At 32.4% G+C, this 13,702-nt stretch overlaps 1 protein-coding gene across 13 annotated transcripts in view; it reads right to left on the bottom strand.

The window, feature by feature from the left end:
* LOC125054589 (AMP deaminase 2) overlaps positions 1 to 13,702 on the bottom strand; it is a 40,522-nt gene that overhangs the window by 16,027 nt on the left and 10,793 nt on the right. For 4 of the 13 annotated variants that reach the window (XM_047656569.1, XM_047656568.1, XM_047656581.1 and 1 more), the window contains exon 2: positions 455 to 596. In XM_047656569.1, coding sequence (XP_047512525.1) covers positions 455 to 596 — 142 coding nt within the window. Of the gene's footprint in view, positions 1 to 454; positions 600 to 4,014; positions 4,177 to 8,431; positions 8,603 to 13,702 lie in introns of those variants that run through there. The other 9 variants (XM_047656579.1, XM_047656573.1, XM_047656578.1 and 6 more) reach the window with 6 other exon arrangements.

Raw genomic sequence — 13,702 nt, 5'->3', positions numbered from 1 at the left:
AAAATAACACACTACAATAAAAATCACACTCCCACCAAATTCCTAGTTTACAGTTTGTATAAATTCGGTCGAAAGGACTTAGCCGGCACCAAGGGGCGAATAAAAAAAATCTCCTGTACTACAGGGCGCGTGTCAAAGAATAACGGTGCGTTCGGAAATGCAATGACGAATGGCGTACGGTAAGGGTTGTCGCGCCAAGGTTAATCCAATTACAAGCTAATAACATCTGACAGACGCGTGGACATAACATTCTTTCTATGAATTTTTCGCCACTACCAAGTTTTATTTGACTATCAATCTCGTGTCTATAAATTATTCCAAAGTCGCAAGAAAAAGCATTTTTTCCTATGCTTAATGCTTTTATTTATCGCCGTTATTTAGCAAAATTATTATTTTTAGTAGAAAAATCAGTAGTATTGGTCAGAATAATCTCACTAACATCTATATAACTTACTTGACATTGAGCTGACGCTGTATTAGCAGCTTCTTCTCAATCTGTTCAATAGGGAACTGTGGGACCTCGTAGGGCGCCGACAATTCATTTGGAAGCTCCCGGGGTGCCTCCGCCCCTACTGCACTTGTTGGGCTCTCACTACCTGTAATAACAGACAAATCTGAAATTGTGATCTACTGAGCTATATCAAAGCATTCTCTGTAACATCTGTAGTATGATTTAATATCCATCAACTTTTCAAAATCTGATTCTAGTTCTAGACTTCGGACATTTAAGAGCACGGCGCGCGGGTCCTTACGTTGTTGAGCCCGGCGTTATTTACTATCATAACATATACAACTGCTCTTATACAAATTGTTAAATGGTCATCAGAACAGTGACCTCTTACAGAACATTAACATTGTCGTCTCTTCTTCATTGCCAAGGTTAAAAAAAGCAAGAAAAATCCAAATTCCGTCTGGATTTCCAAAGGAGTTCAGGTACCTCCCTTTCGAATTCTTTGCAAATATAACGGACTTAACACTACTTATCCCAGAGCTTGACATATTCGGTAGTGTGGTGATCAATTTAAAGAGAAAGAATTGTTAAGTCATAAGTGCCTATCTGATACCTATTCCGCTGTTTTGCTAGTGATTTTTTGTAAAAAAATACTGTAATTTGTTATTGTAATTTTAATGTTTTGTAACATTTATGGTTACCATAGTGGCCATATGTTTTAGAAAAGATAGCTTTTGACATATACTGTAGATATAGCATTATGTAAGATTTGGTGAACTTTAATAAGTAAATAACAAGTGATATGCAATAATTAAACAGTTTGGTAAAATCTTTTCGTTAAAAGAACAGGTTTTTAATAGACCAGTAAATTTCTTTAGACAACGTAATAATAACAAACAGTCGAACATTGCGGATTTAATACAACCATAAAAAGATTATCCATAGCTTACTTAATTCAATTAAGAATATCAAGGTTTTTTATTTTGCTTCACATTTACAATGTAACTTTGGAATATCTAAATACATATTTACATAAATACTTTAGGACTTTCCAGGACTTAAAATGAATTCTATATGAAACAAGAATATAATAGTAACCAATAAACAAGCAAACAACAACAAACAAATACAATACAAACCTATGTCATACATTTTGATATCACTTATTATACTCGTATTGTATACGTATGTATATATTCCTGTATTTCTTTATTTAGAATTTAATAAAATTTTCTTGAGCTACATAGTATTAATAAAATAATTAAAAATTAATAAAAAGGAATTTAAAACAAATATAAAATGTTTGGTCCCTGTGGCAACGTAACTTTAACGCTGGCAGAATTTCCTCGCTGTATTGCGATATTTATTAGTTGAGCGAGGAAAACACCAGCTCTGGGGTCACAGGATATCATCAAATTGTTTTTATTAAAATGATTTTGGCTTCGTTTTCACAGTTACTTTTTTTATAAATTTTCATTTGAAACAGACACAATTTAAAATTTTTAACCGACTTTAAAATCTTCTTAAAACCTATATTTATATTAGAAAAAACAAACTTAGATATTATTTACATTTATCAACTTACAAAATAAAACGATAGAAATTATTTAAAACAGCTGATCGCAATACGGGTCACAAGTACAGAATGCCAAGGCCCAAGGCCGGCTTGAATTTGTGATGCGTCATCTCCACGAGTAAGCTTTTAGGTCGTTCTCGTTGCATTTTAATAGTTAAAGCCGAGAATTACATTTTTGCACTAAAGATTTTTTTTGCATGAATGTTTGCGTGTTTTTCCCACGAGAATGTAAGTGCGTACTCCTATTTCACCATGCCTCCTGCCGATAGAGGACAAATCAATCAATCAAATGTTTTTAATTTATTTCATTATTATTAATTACTTAAGATGTCATGTGGAACATGGTGTAATACACGTACGTAAGATACATATACGTACGTAAGTTATTTAATACCTCCGACGACATAGTCGGGGAATTAGCTAGAAATTTTATATTTAAAAGAAATAAGCTGCACAATTGCGTGTAAAATTATATATAGTCGCCGCTAGTATCTAAGATCTAAACTGCTTAATAGATTTAAATGCTACATTAGCTAGTTCTTAAACAGCACACAGGTACTAAGTTCTTTGCATTGGGAGGGATTAATTTTTTATCAACATCCTGCTATTGTATTTCCAATTATTAACCTAAGTACGGATACTTTTAAAATTGAAATTGGGTTGGAATACTTCAAATTATTAAACGCAGAGCAAAAGTTTGCAAAATGTGAATACAAATCTAGGTTATTATATTAAAGATCTCGGTCGGAGCAAGTTCACGGCCACCTCCATTAGAATTCATTCAATGTTTCCGCTAATGGATAATTCCGGTTTCACTAGGTACTTATCAACGCAAAATAACTGCATTGCTTTTAAATGATTTTACCATTCCAATCACTTTCCACCATATCTCTAAATAAAATAGCGCACAAACGTCAACAATTTCATAAACTATGTATATTTTATAAGCTACTAGCTGACCCGGCAAACGTTTGTTTTGCCATGTATATTATTTCTAGGAAACATTTTTTTAGTTCAATAATAATAACTATCTATAATAATAAAATTAGGGGTTGATCGTATTGGGGTGACAATAAAGGGTTGTATGTATTTTTGTATGATGTATCATAAAAAAATAAAAACAAAAAAATTTGTCCAAAAAATAAAAAATAAATTTTTGGGGTGGACACCCCTTATCACTTAAGAAAGATAGATAGTAGCCGATCAGACTTTCTGAATATGCATAAAAAAATCATAAGAATCGGTCGAGCCGTTTCGGAGGAGTATGGCAACGAACATTGTGACACGAGAACTTTATATATATATAGAGATAATAGCTTTCTCTTTCATTTAAAAAGTTTGGTCCTGTGGCAGTGTACCTTTATAGCAATACTTATTCTTTGAACGAGTAAGCACCAGCTCTGGGGTCACCGATACTATTCAAGTGCTTGAACCCCACGGCCCAAGAGTTTCTACTCCAAAGGGAACAAAATCAAAGTTGGCATAATTAAATAATTCGTAATTTATTGTAGAAGAATGGAAAATGAAGTGACATTTTAAATATTTTTTCCTGAGCCCAGAAGGTAACAACCGTATGCTTTCTGGACCTCGGAATTTCGGAGTATATCTAGCGTAGCGTGACTGGTATATTCAGTCACGTGGATAAGGAAGAATAATAGAAACAGACAATATCATCCAGTACCACTTCCCCTCGCTCTCAAGGGCAGATCGCCCTTCGCTTGCTCTACTTCACATGAATAGAAACACTTCAGCTATTCGTTGCGTTTCTCTCGTATTTAATCTAAAACTAATTTGTTAATAAATTTTTATACTTACAATTTCAGAAACAAACATTTTTGCTCAACATTCGCTACTCAGTCGTTCGGAAATATCCTTTAAACTACGATGTATACGTTCAAAAATTAAATCTTTCATTTAATGATTTAGCTTAATTTATATAATATAATTTAAATGGGAATATTATATTTACCACGGTGTAATTCATTACCTTCTATCTGTTGATCACTTCCCGTCTGTGATCTCGACACGTGCCACAAATCTTTATCGAAACTGTACATTGCACTGCACTTTGTGTTATTTAATAATTAACACTCATGATAAAATAAATTGTTCGCTGAGATATAATAGTTTTTCCAACATACATATATACGTGTACTTTAATACAAAATGTCTAGTTTCGGATATTTGTAATATTCTTTCTTAACCAAATTCGAAATTCTGTATATACTTGAGTTTTTGAAGTGAAGGCATGAGGGTAATTTTTTTACGGATGAAACGCAATAATAATATTAGCGTCACGAAGTTTGCAACGTTTTTGTCGAAGAAAAGGGAGAGAGCGATTGAGACCGATTGAAAGAGAGTGAGAAAGGGCGAACGTAGCATGAAGGAAATAGCCATGGAGCGAGAGTAGGGGGCAAGCGAGTGAGAAAGATCGAGAGAGAGAGTGAGATAGAGCAAACGTCGCATCACGCACAGTGCCATGGAGCAAGAAGTGGGAGAGAGCTATAGTGAGAAAGATCGAGAGTAAGGGAAATCGAGAAAAAATACACGCTATTGGTTGATGTATTCGTTTAGTAGTTACATATTAGAACTTTAGATGGCAATTCTGTCACTACCTGTAATAACAGACAAATCTTAAATTGTGATCTACTGAGCTATATTAAAGCATTCTCTGTAACATCTGTAGTATGATTTAATATCTATCAACTTTTCAAAATCTAATTCTAGTTTGGTCATTTAAGAGCACGGCGCGCGGGTCCTTACTTTGTTGAGCCCGGCGTTATTTATTATCATAACATATACATCTTCTCTTATACAAATTGTTAAATGGTCATCAGAACAGTGACCTCTTACAGAACATTAACATTGTCGTCCCTTCTTCATTGCCAAGGTTAAAAAAATTAAAAAAAAGTCCAAATTCCGTCTGTATTTCCAAAGGAGTTCAGGTACCTACCTTTCGAATTCTTTGCAAATATAACGGACTTAACACTTCTTATCCAGAGCTTGACATATTCGGTAGTGTGGTGATCAATTTAAAAAGAAAGAATTGTTAAGTCATAAGTGCCTATCTGATACCTAATCCGCTGTTTTGCTAGTGATTTTTTGTAAAAAATTACTAGTTTTTTTTGTTATTGTAATTTTAATTTTTTGTAACATTTATGGTTACCATAATTGTCATATACTTTAGAAAAGATAGCTTTTAACATATACTGTAGATATAGAATTAAGTAAGATTTGGTGAACTTTAATAAATACATAAATAATAAGTGATATGCAATAATTAAACAGTTTGGTAAAATCTTTTTGTTAAAAGAACAGGTTTTTAATAGACCAGTAAATTTCTTTAGACAACGTAATAATAACAAACAGTCGAACATTGCGGATTTAATACAACCATAAAAAGATTATCCATAGCTTACGTAATTTAATTAAGAATATCAAGGTTTTTTATTTTGCTTTACATTTACAATGTAACTTTGGAATATCTAAATACATAGTTACATAAATACTTTAGGACTTTCCAGGACTTAAAATGAATTCTATATGAAACAAGAATATAATAGTAACCAATAAACAAGCAAACAACAACAAACAAATACAATACAAACCTATGTCATACATTTTGATATCACTTATTATACTCGTATTTATGTATAATGTATATATTACTGTATTTCTTTATTTTAAAATTTTCTTGAGCTACATAGTATTAATAAAATAATTAAAAATTAATAAAAAGGAATTTAAAACAAATATAAAATGTTTGGTCCCTGTGGCAACGTAACTTTAACGCTGGCAGAATTTCCTCGCTGTATTGCGATATTTATTCGTTGAGCGAGGAAAACAACAGCTCTGGGGTCACAGGATATCATCAAATTGTTTTTATTACAATTATTTTGACTTCGTTTTCACAGTTACTTTTTTTTATACAATTTTTATTTGAAACAGACACAATTTTAAATTTTTAACCGACTTTAAAATCTTCTTAAAACCTATATTTATATTAGAAAAAACAAACTTAGATATTATTTACATTTATCAACTTACAAAATAAAACGATAGAAATTATTTAAAACAGCTGATCGCAATACGGGTCACAAGTACAGAATGCCAAGGCCCAAGGCCGGCTTGAATTTGTGATGCGTCATCTCCACGAGTAAGCTTTTAGGTCGTTCTCGTTGCATTTTAATAGTTAAAGCCGAGAATTAAATTTTTACACTAAAGATTTTTTTGCATGAATGTTTGCGTGTTTTTCCCACGAGAATGTAAGTAGGAGTACTATTTCACCATGCCTCCTGCCGATAGAGGACAAATCAATTAATCAAATGTTTTTAATTTATTTTATTATTATTAATTACTTAAGATGTCATGTGGAACATGGTGTAATGGTTGCAGCTCCTTACAAACGGAGTGGCGGAGAGTTTATTGCCAGTTCTTCTCTTCCGTTCTACGTCGTTGATTTGAGAACTGGCAGTAAATGTAAAATAAGAAGCATTTCATATATATATGTATTTCTTTTTTGACGTTCATAAGTGTACATTGTGTTACCTATATGAATAAATGGTTTTTGAATTTGAATTTGCTTAAAACATACTGATAAGCTACGTATGCGATGTTAAATTATCTTATAGTTGCAATAGGCTACACAAAGACAGACGAACTTAAAAGAAATAATGTTCAACAATAGGTTAAGAGGCCTCTTTCTGGAATTTGCTGTAAAAAGTTGTTAAAAGAAATAGATACCAATACATATACGTAAGTTATTTAATACCTCCGACGACATAGTCGGGGAATTAGCTAGAAATTGTATATTTTAAAAAAATAAGCTGCACAATTGCGTGTAAAATTAGATATAGTCGCCGCAAGCATCTAAGATCTAAACTGCTCAACAGATTTAAATGCTACATTAGCTGGTTCTTAAACAGCACACAGGTACTAAGTTCTTTGCATTGGGAGGGATTAATTTTTTATCAACATCCTGCTATTGTATTTCCAATTATTAACCTAAGTACGGATACTTTTACAATTGAAATTGGGTTGGAATACTTCAAATAATTAAACGCAGAGCAAAAGTTTGCAAAATGTGAATACAAATCTAGGTTATTATATTAAAGATCTCGGTCGGAGCAAGTTCACGGCCACCTCCATTAGAATTCATTCAGTGTTTCCGCTAATGGATAATTCCGATTTCACTAGGTACTTATCAACGCAAAATATCTGCATTGCTTTTAAATGTAAAATCATTTGAATCACTTTCCACCATATCTCTAAAATAGGGCACAAACGTCAACAATTTCATAAACTAAGTATATTTTATAAGCTATAATAGTTTTCTCTCTGATTTTTCACTCTTTAGAAGCGACATTCGAAATCGTTCGAATTGACTACCAAGCAAACATGTCGATTGCACTCCCTTAAGCATTACAATATACATAATGTTATGTCATAACAAATTACAGGATAATAACAAATCTGATAGAAAAATAACCTACATAGTGTTATAGGTTTTTCTTGTAAATAAAACAAAATTAGCAAGATTTGTAAAAGGAACCACCACTCTAATATACTAAACTAAATCTTATAATTAACTTATAATACGTAATTTGACGATGTTGCCCAAATCTAAAAAAACATTTCAAATAGCACAACAAAATAAAACTAAACCTTAAAATAATAATTAAAGAAAACATACTCACAAAGTTAGAACAAAAATCCAAAATTTCATATTTATAACTCAAAAGCGTAAGAATAATTAAAAATCGATATTGATAAATAAAAAATAAAAAATTAAATTTAAAAAGTATGGTCCTGTGGCAAGAATAAGCACCAGCTCTGGGGTCACCGGCTCTATTCAAGTGCTTAAACCCCACGGCCCAAGAGTCTCTACTCCAAAGGGACAAAATCAAAGTTGGCATAATTAAATCATTCGTATTTTATTGTAGAAGAATGGAAAATGAAGTGACATTTTAAATATTTTTTTCAGTGCCCAGAAGGTAACAACCGTATGCTTTCGGGACCTCGGAATTAAGGAGTATATCTAGCGTAACGTGACTGGTATATTCAGTCACGTGGATAAGGAAGAATAATAGAAACAGACAATATCATCCAGTACCACTTCCCCTCGCTCTCAAGGGCGATCTCTTGTGTCGCTTGCTCTACTTCACATGAATAGAAACACTTCAGCTATTCGTTGCGTTTCTCTCGTATTTAATCTACAACTAATTTGTTGATAAATTTTTATACTTACAATTTCAGAAACAAACATTTTTGCTCAACGTTCGGAAATATCCTTAAAACTACGATGTATACGTTTATAAATTAAATCTTTCATTTAATGATTTAGCTTAATTTATATAATAAAATTTAAATGGGAATATTATATTTACCACGGAGTAATTCATTACCTTCTATCTGTTGATCACTTCCCGTCTGTGATCTCGACACGTGCCACAAATCTTTATCGAAACTGTACATTGCACTGCACTTTGTGTTATTTAATAATTAACACTCATGATAAAATAAATTGTTCGCTGAGATATTAGTTTTTCCAACATATATTCTTTAATAAAAAATGTCTAGTTTCGGATATTTTGTTAATATTTGAAAGATTCTTTCTTAACCAAATTCGAAATTCTGTATATATTTATTTATTTACACTTCGTTGCAAAAAACAAAGAATGGAACACAATACAAAAAAAATATAAGGGATGCAACGGGCGGCCTTATCGCTAATAAGCGATAATATCTCTTCCAGGCAACCCTAGTCTCTTCCAGGCAACCCTATATACTTGAAGTTTTGAAGTGAAACTTCTTTAGGCGTATCAGGGTAATTTTTTTACGGATTATTTTTCCGACCCAAATATCGGCCAATAGAATTGCACCATTCGACGTCACGTGGTACAACCTACATGGTATTATACTGAAAAATTTTTGTGAAAATTTTCTCTGGTCGTTGCTTCAAGAAAAGTATTAAGTAGTTGTTTTATTCATTATGAAATTCTTATTTGTTAACTGTACATTTCGTCTCATGGTGCAATTCTATTGGCCGACATTTGGGTCGGAAAAATAATCCCCCGAATACCACACGAGCTTCAAAATTATCGGCCATTTCCCTCAAGGTTCCCTGCAAACAAATATATAACGACTATAGTCGTCATGACGACTATATTTGTCTATATTAATTCTGTCTATATTTGACTATATTAATTGTTTGCAACGAACCTATCGGGAAATACCCGATAATTTTGAAGCTCTTGTGGTATTATAAGTGATAAAACGCAATAATAATATTAGCGTCACGAAGTTTGCAGCGCGAAAAGGGAGAGAGCGATTGAGAGAGAATGAGAAAGGGCGAACGTAGCATGAAGCAAATAGCCATGGAGCGAGAGTAGGGAAGCAAGCAAATGAGAAAGATCGAAAGAGAGACTGAAACAGAGCAAACGTCGCATCACGCACAGTGCCATGTAGCGAGAAGCGAAAAAGAGCTATAGTGAGAAAGATTGAGAGAGAGAGAGTAAGGGAGATCGAGAAAAAATACACGCTATTGGTCGATGTATTCGTTTAGTAGTTACATATAAGAACTTTAGATGGCAATTCTGTCGAATAACGTCTTGTGCAGTAAACGCAGAATTTTTATTTATTTAATCATTAGCACGTATACTGTGTGAATATAGATATACAAAAACATGGAGTGATCATATACCGGTACATAATCATCTATTGAGGGCTTTTACCTTAGTAATAATTCATTTACAAAGAAGTTTCACTTCTGACATGTGTACTTTGTACGCACGCACCTTTTTTTGTTAAACCGCAAGTGAAACCGTTTAAAATCTAACAATAACCAGGATTTTTGTATTTATTTTTAAATATCTTAAATTGTAGAAAGTTTGTTAGTAAAAGCAAAATTTTTGTAAGAAGTATTTAATTTTGATCAACTACTCAAATGTATGGACCACCAAGACGATATAAAAATGATTAGTGTGAGTCTCCCGGCTCCCACGCAAATATTGTATTACATGATAATACACAACGTTTACATACGTATGACGCATGTCTAAGAATCTTCTAGAAGTTACAACCTAAACTAATACTACATTTTATTCGTACCAGCAATTTTTTGCAGGGCTTCTCCTTAAGAATTCCGATTACGTCAAACGTTTTGTTTAAAAATTATACAAACGGTTATATTTTTTTTTTAATGGAATCTCGCTTTTTTAGCCTTTACTTTAGCTCGGGCTGGTTTGGCGAGCGTAGCTCGGCCAGACAAACGGTTATAGTTACTTCTATAAATATAAAAGTACATTGTGTAAATAATGCTTTATATAAAGATTATTGAACTAATTTATAAGTATACAATGAGATTGGTAACAAAGGAACGCCCACCCCCCACACCTACACAAAATGAATTATTGTTTATGTCAATAGCTTTGTACTCAATAAAATAGCTAAATTTATGAATAGGGCGAGTCAATATAGACCTATTTTGACCCATTTAGCCACAGTATTGTATTTTGCTTTCGAATTTTCGATTACAAATCTATAATAATACTACCTGATCCGACAAACGGTTTTTTGCCATGTATCTACTCGTATGCTATTTCTAAGAAACATTGTTTAGATCAATCAAAATAACTATCTGCTTTAATAAACAATATGCGTTGATCTGGAAACTGGTATTTTTGTATGTTGTATCACAAAAAATCAAAAAAAAAAACATTTTTTTTTTTGGGCCGGACCCCTTATCACTTAAGGGTTTGAATGCTAGAGAGTAGTCGCTTCTCAGACTTACTGAATATGCATAAAATTCATAAGAATCGGTCAAGCCGTGTCGGAGGAGTATGGGAACGAACATTGTGACACGAGAATTTTATATACATATATAGAGATTATAAAAATATGTAAATGTTTTACAAATATTTTATTTCCAAAATATGAAATTTGAATGAGGCTTGTATAAGAAATGTATATTACTATTGATTGATTGGTTTAAACTTCAAAGGAATGAAAATCATATATGATTATTTTTGTACGCCCTCTGCGTATTTATGAAAGCGTACGTATCTGGGAAACGTTTTGGCTATTAAAGAAAAAGTGCGTGCGTACAAATGTCAGAAGTGAAACTTCTTTGGAAAACTAATTTTCAACTCTTGTTACTCTAGCCTAGAAATCTAAAGTGTTTGACACAAATCTAACACTTTAGATTTCTGAGGCTTAAAAGGAGTGAAAAAGGAAGATATGTTAGGAATTTAATTGTCATAAAAATATTAAGTGTCAAAAATTAATACAAATTATTTATTTATTTTTTCAAATTTATTTCTTCGATAATAAAAACACGTGGCATTTGAATTTTCAATTCGTCATTTGAGATTTCAATAAATTATTTTGCATCAAAATATAAAATACTAATATATCATAAATTCTCTTTACGAAATTTAATTTTAAAAATATAATTTCTATAAGGTAATTCGCCAATCTCACTCTCTCTTAATCGCTCTCAAGTCTCAATCGCTCTCTCCCTTCAACAAAACGCTGCAAACTTTCAACTTCACTCTTCTTGCAAACGCTTGGTAAAGAAGTTTCACTTAAAAAAACATTGTAGCCTTATTTACTTACTTATTTTATCTATAGGTATATTAAATATACGACTTGACTAGAAAAGCCACACTAATTACTCATGTTTTAAATGTAAACAGATGAAAAGGAAAGTACGAACAACATGATGAGAAAGTTTTAACTGGTTTGCAAACAGGATGATTAACATTGCTTTTTACTCGGTATTCTACCAAATTAAAAGTGTACTGTAAAACTTGATATATCGTTGTATATTTCATTAATTATTTCGATTATGTATTATAAAAGTAATTTAAAAAATTAAGCAGTGGTGCTACAACATTTTTAGGTCTCAGATTTCTGTATCTGTTTCATGATCATTTGTCAATTTAGGCGAGTATCAGCCTCCCGTGCCTGACACACGCCGTCGACTTTTTGGGTCTAAGGCAAGCCGGTTTCCTCACGATGCAATGTTTTCACCGTTTGAGTATTGTTAAATGCGCACATTGAAAGAAAGTGCACAGCCGGGGATGGAACCTACGACCTCACTGATGAAAGTCGGGCGCTGAAGGCATTATGGCCACGGCTTTAAAAAAATGATTTACCTACATATGCTTCCAGAAATTAGTGGATCTATATCTTAACTTTTAAACCGATATTGAAGATATATAACAAGAATTATCAACCGAAATTTTTGGACAAACTGAATGCCTAAATAGATCCTCATTTCCAATATCAAATAACCTCCTATTTTTGAACGCATATATTATAAATACGCAACGTACTATACATATTTATATAAGTAATTCCCAAGACATATAGATCTTGAGACTAAACTCGTGTTTTGAATCCCTTAACTTTCAATGAACTTGAAACGTGCCACGCGAACGGTGTCAGCAATGATGCAACATTTTATTATTCAATACACCAAGCCTGAGGTTATCCATACAAAACGATAAGATACCCTATCGAAGTATTGACTCAATTTACGATTCTTCATATCTCAGTTAACTTTGTTTCGCGTTCCAATTATATTCCAAGTAATTAGCTATACATTTAAACGATAAGATACAAATATATATAAGGTAAATAAACATATTGCTGACAGTTTAATTTTGATAGCAATAATATTTGTAAGGATATGTTATGGTGCGCTTACACGAGGGCAATAATTGCTCGGCGATACGAATGGACCGATCTGGAGCAATTAATGGAGCAATTTCAATGAATTCAATAAATTTCAATAAATTATTTCGGCGATATTGCTTCTAATTGCTCCAGATATTTCATATCGCTCAATGTCGCAGATTCGAATTGACGAATATCCAATGGACTTGGAAATTCCTAGCAATTTTTGTATATGTCTCATTCGCACTTGTTTGTTTTGCGGCTTGCCGTCTTGCTTCCGCGGGGACAGCGAGAGGTCTAAATAATAATAATTTCTAATTACTTTATTCAAAAGTAATTCAAAGTATGTTCGTGACATTCTAGTAAAGTTTTTGAATAATATATTATCTAATTCTTGAAAAAAAAACAATTAAATTAAAGAATTAAAGAAAAATTAAAAAAATAATAAATTAAAAATGTAATTAATAAATTATTTTTTTCTTTAATTGTTTAATTTATTTTCACAATGAAAATTGCGGCCTCTTTGCCAAAAACGATCGCACCCAGATTTGACGCACCAGACGCCTATTCCTTTTCTTTCTTTTTTGTTTTTGATAAATAATAAAAAAAGCGCAACAAGCCGCCGCAGCAAGAAGAATGTCGTCCATAGCGAGCGAATACGGAAATGCTCGTGTATGACAGTATTGCCTAGTTGATGAAGTTGTGCCATATCGCTCAATATTGTATTGCGCAGTATTGATGCTTGTTGCCGTTGCCGTAAATTGCTTGATGTAGTCGTGACGTCATAATTGACGAGTATTGACTGGAATTGAGCAATTTTAATTGCCCGTGTAAGCGCACCTTTATGTTGAAACGTCCTATTTTGTGAAGGTTAATTAATTAGAAATATTACATGTATCGTCTAATCGTTTAGTAATTTATGTAGACAATGCAAAAAGTTGCTATCATGTTGCGTTGAAGGCTATTGCACAACTGACAAAAAGTGGAATAATTCT

Source organism: Pieris napi, chromosome 12 (genome assembly GCF_905475465.1).
Source record: "Pieris napi chromosome 12, ilPieNapi1.2, whole genome shotgun sequence".
In the NCBI taxonomy this organism is placed as follows: Eukaryota; Metazoa; Arthropoda; class Insecta; order Lepidoptera; family Pieridae; genus Pieris; species Pieris napi.
This window is presented reverse-complemented; position numbering and strand designations above follow the sequence as displayed.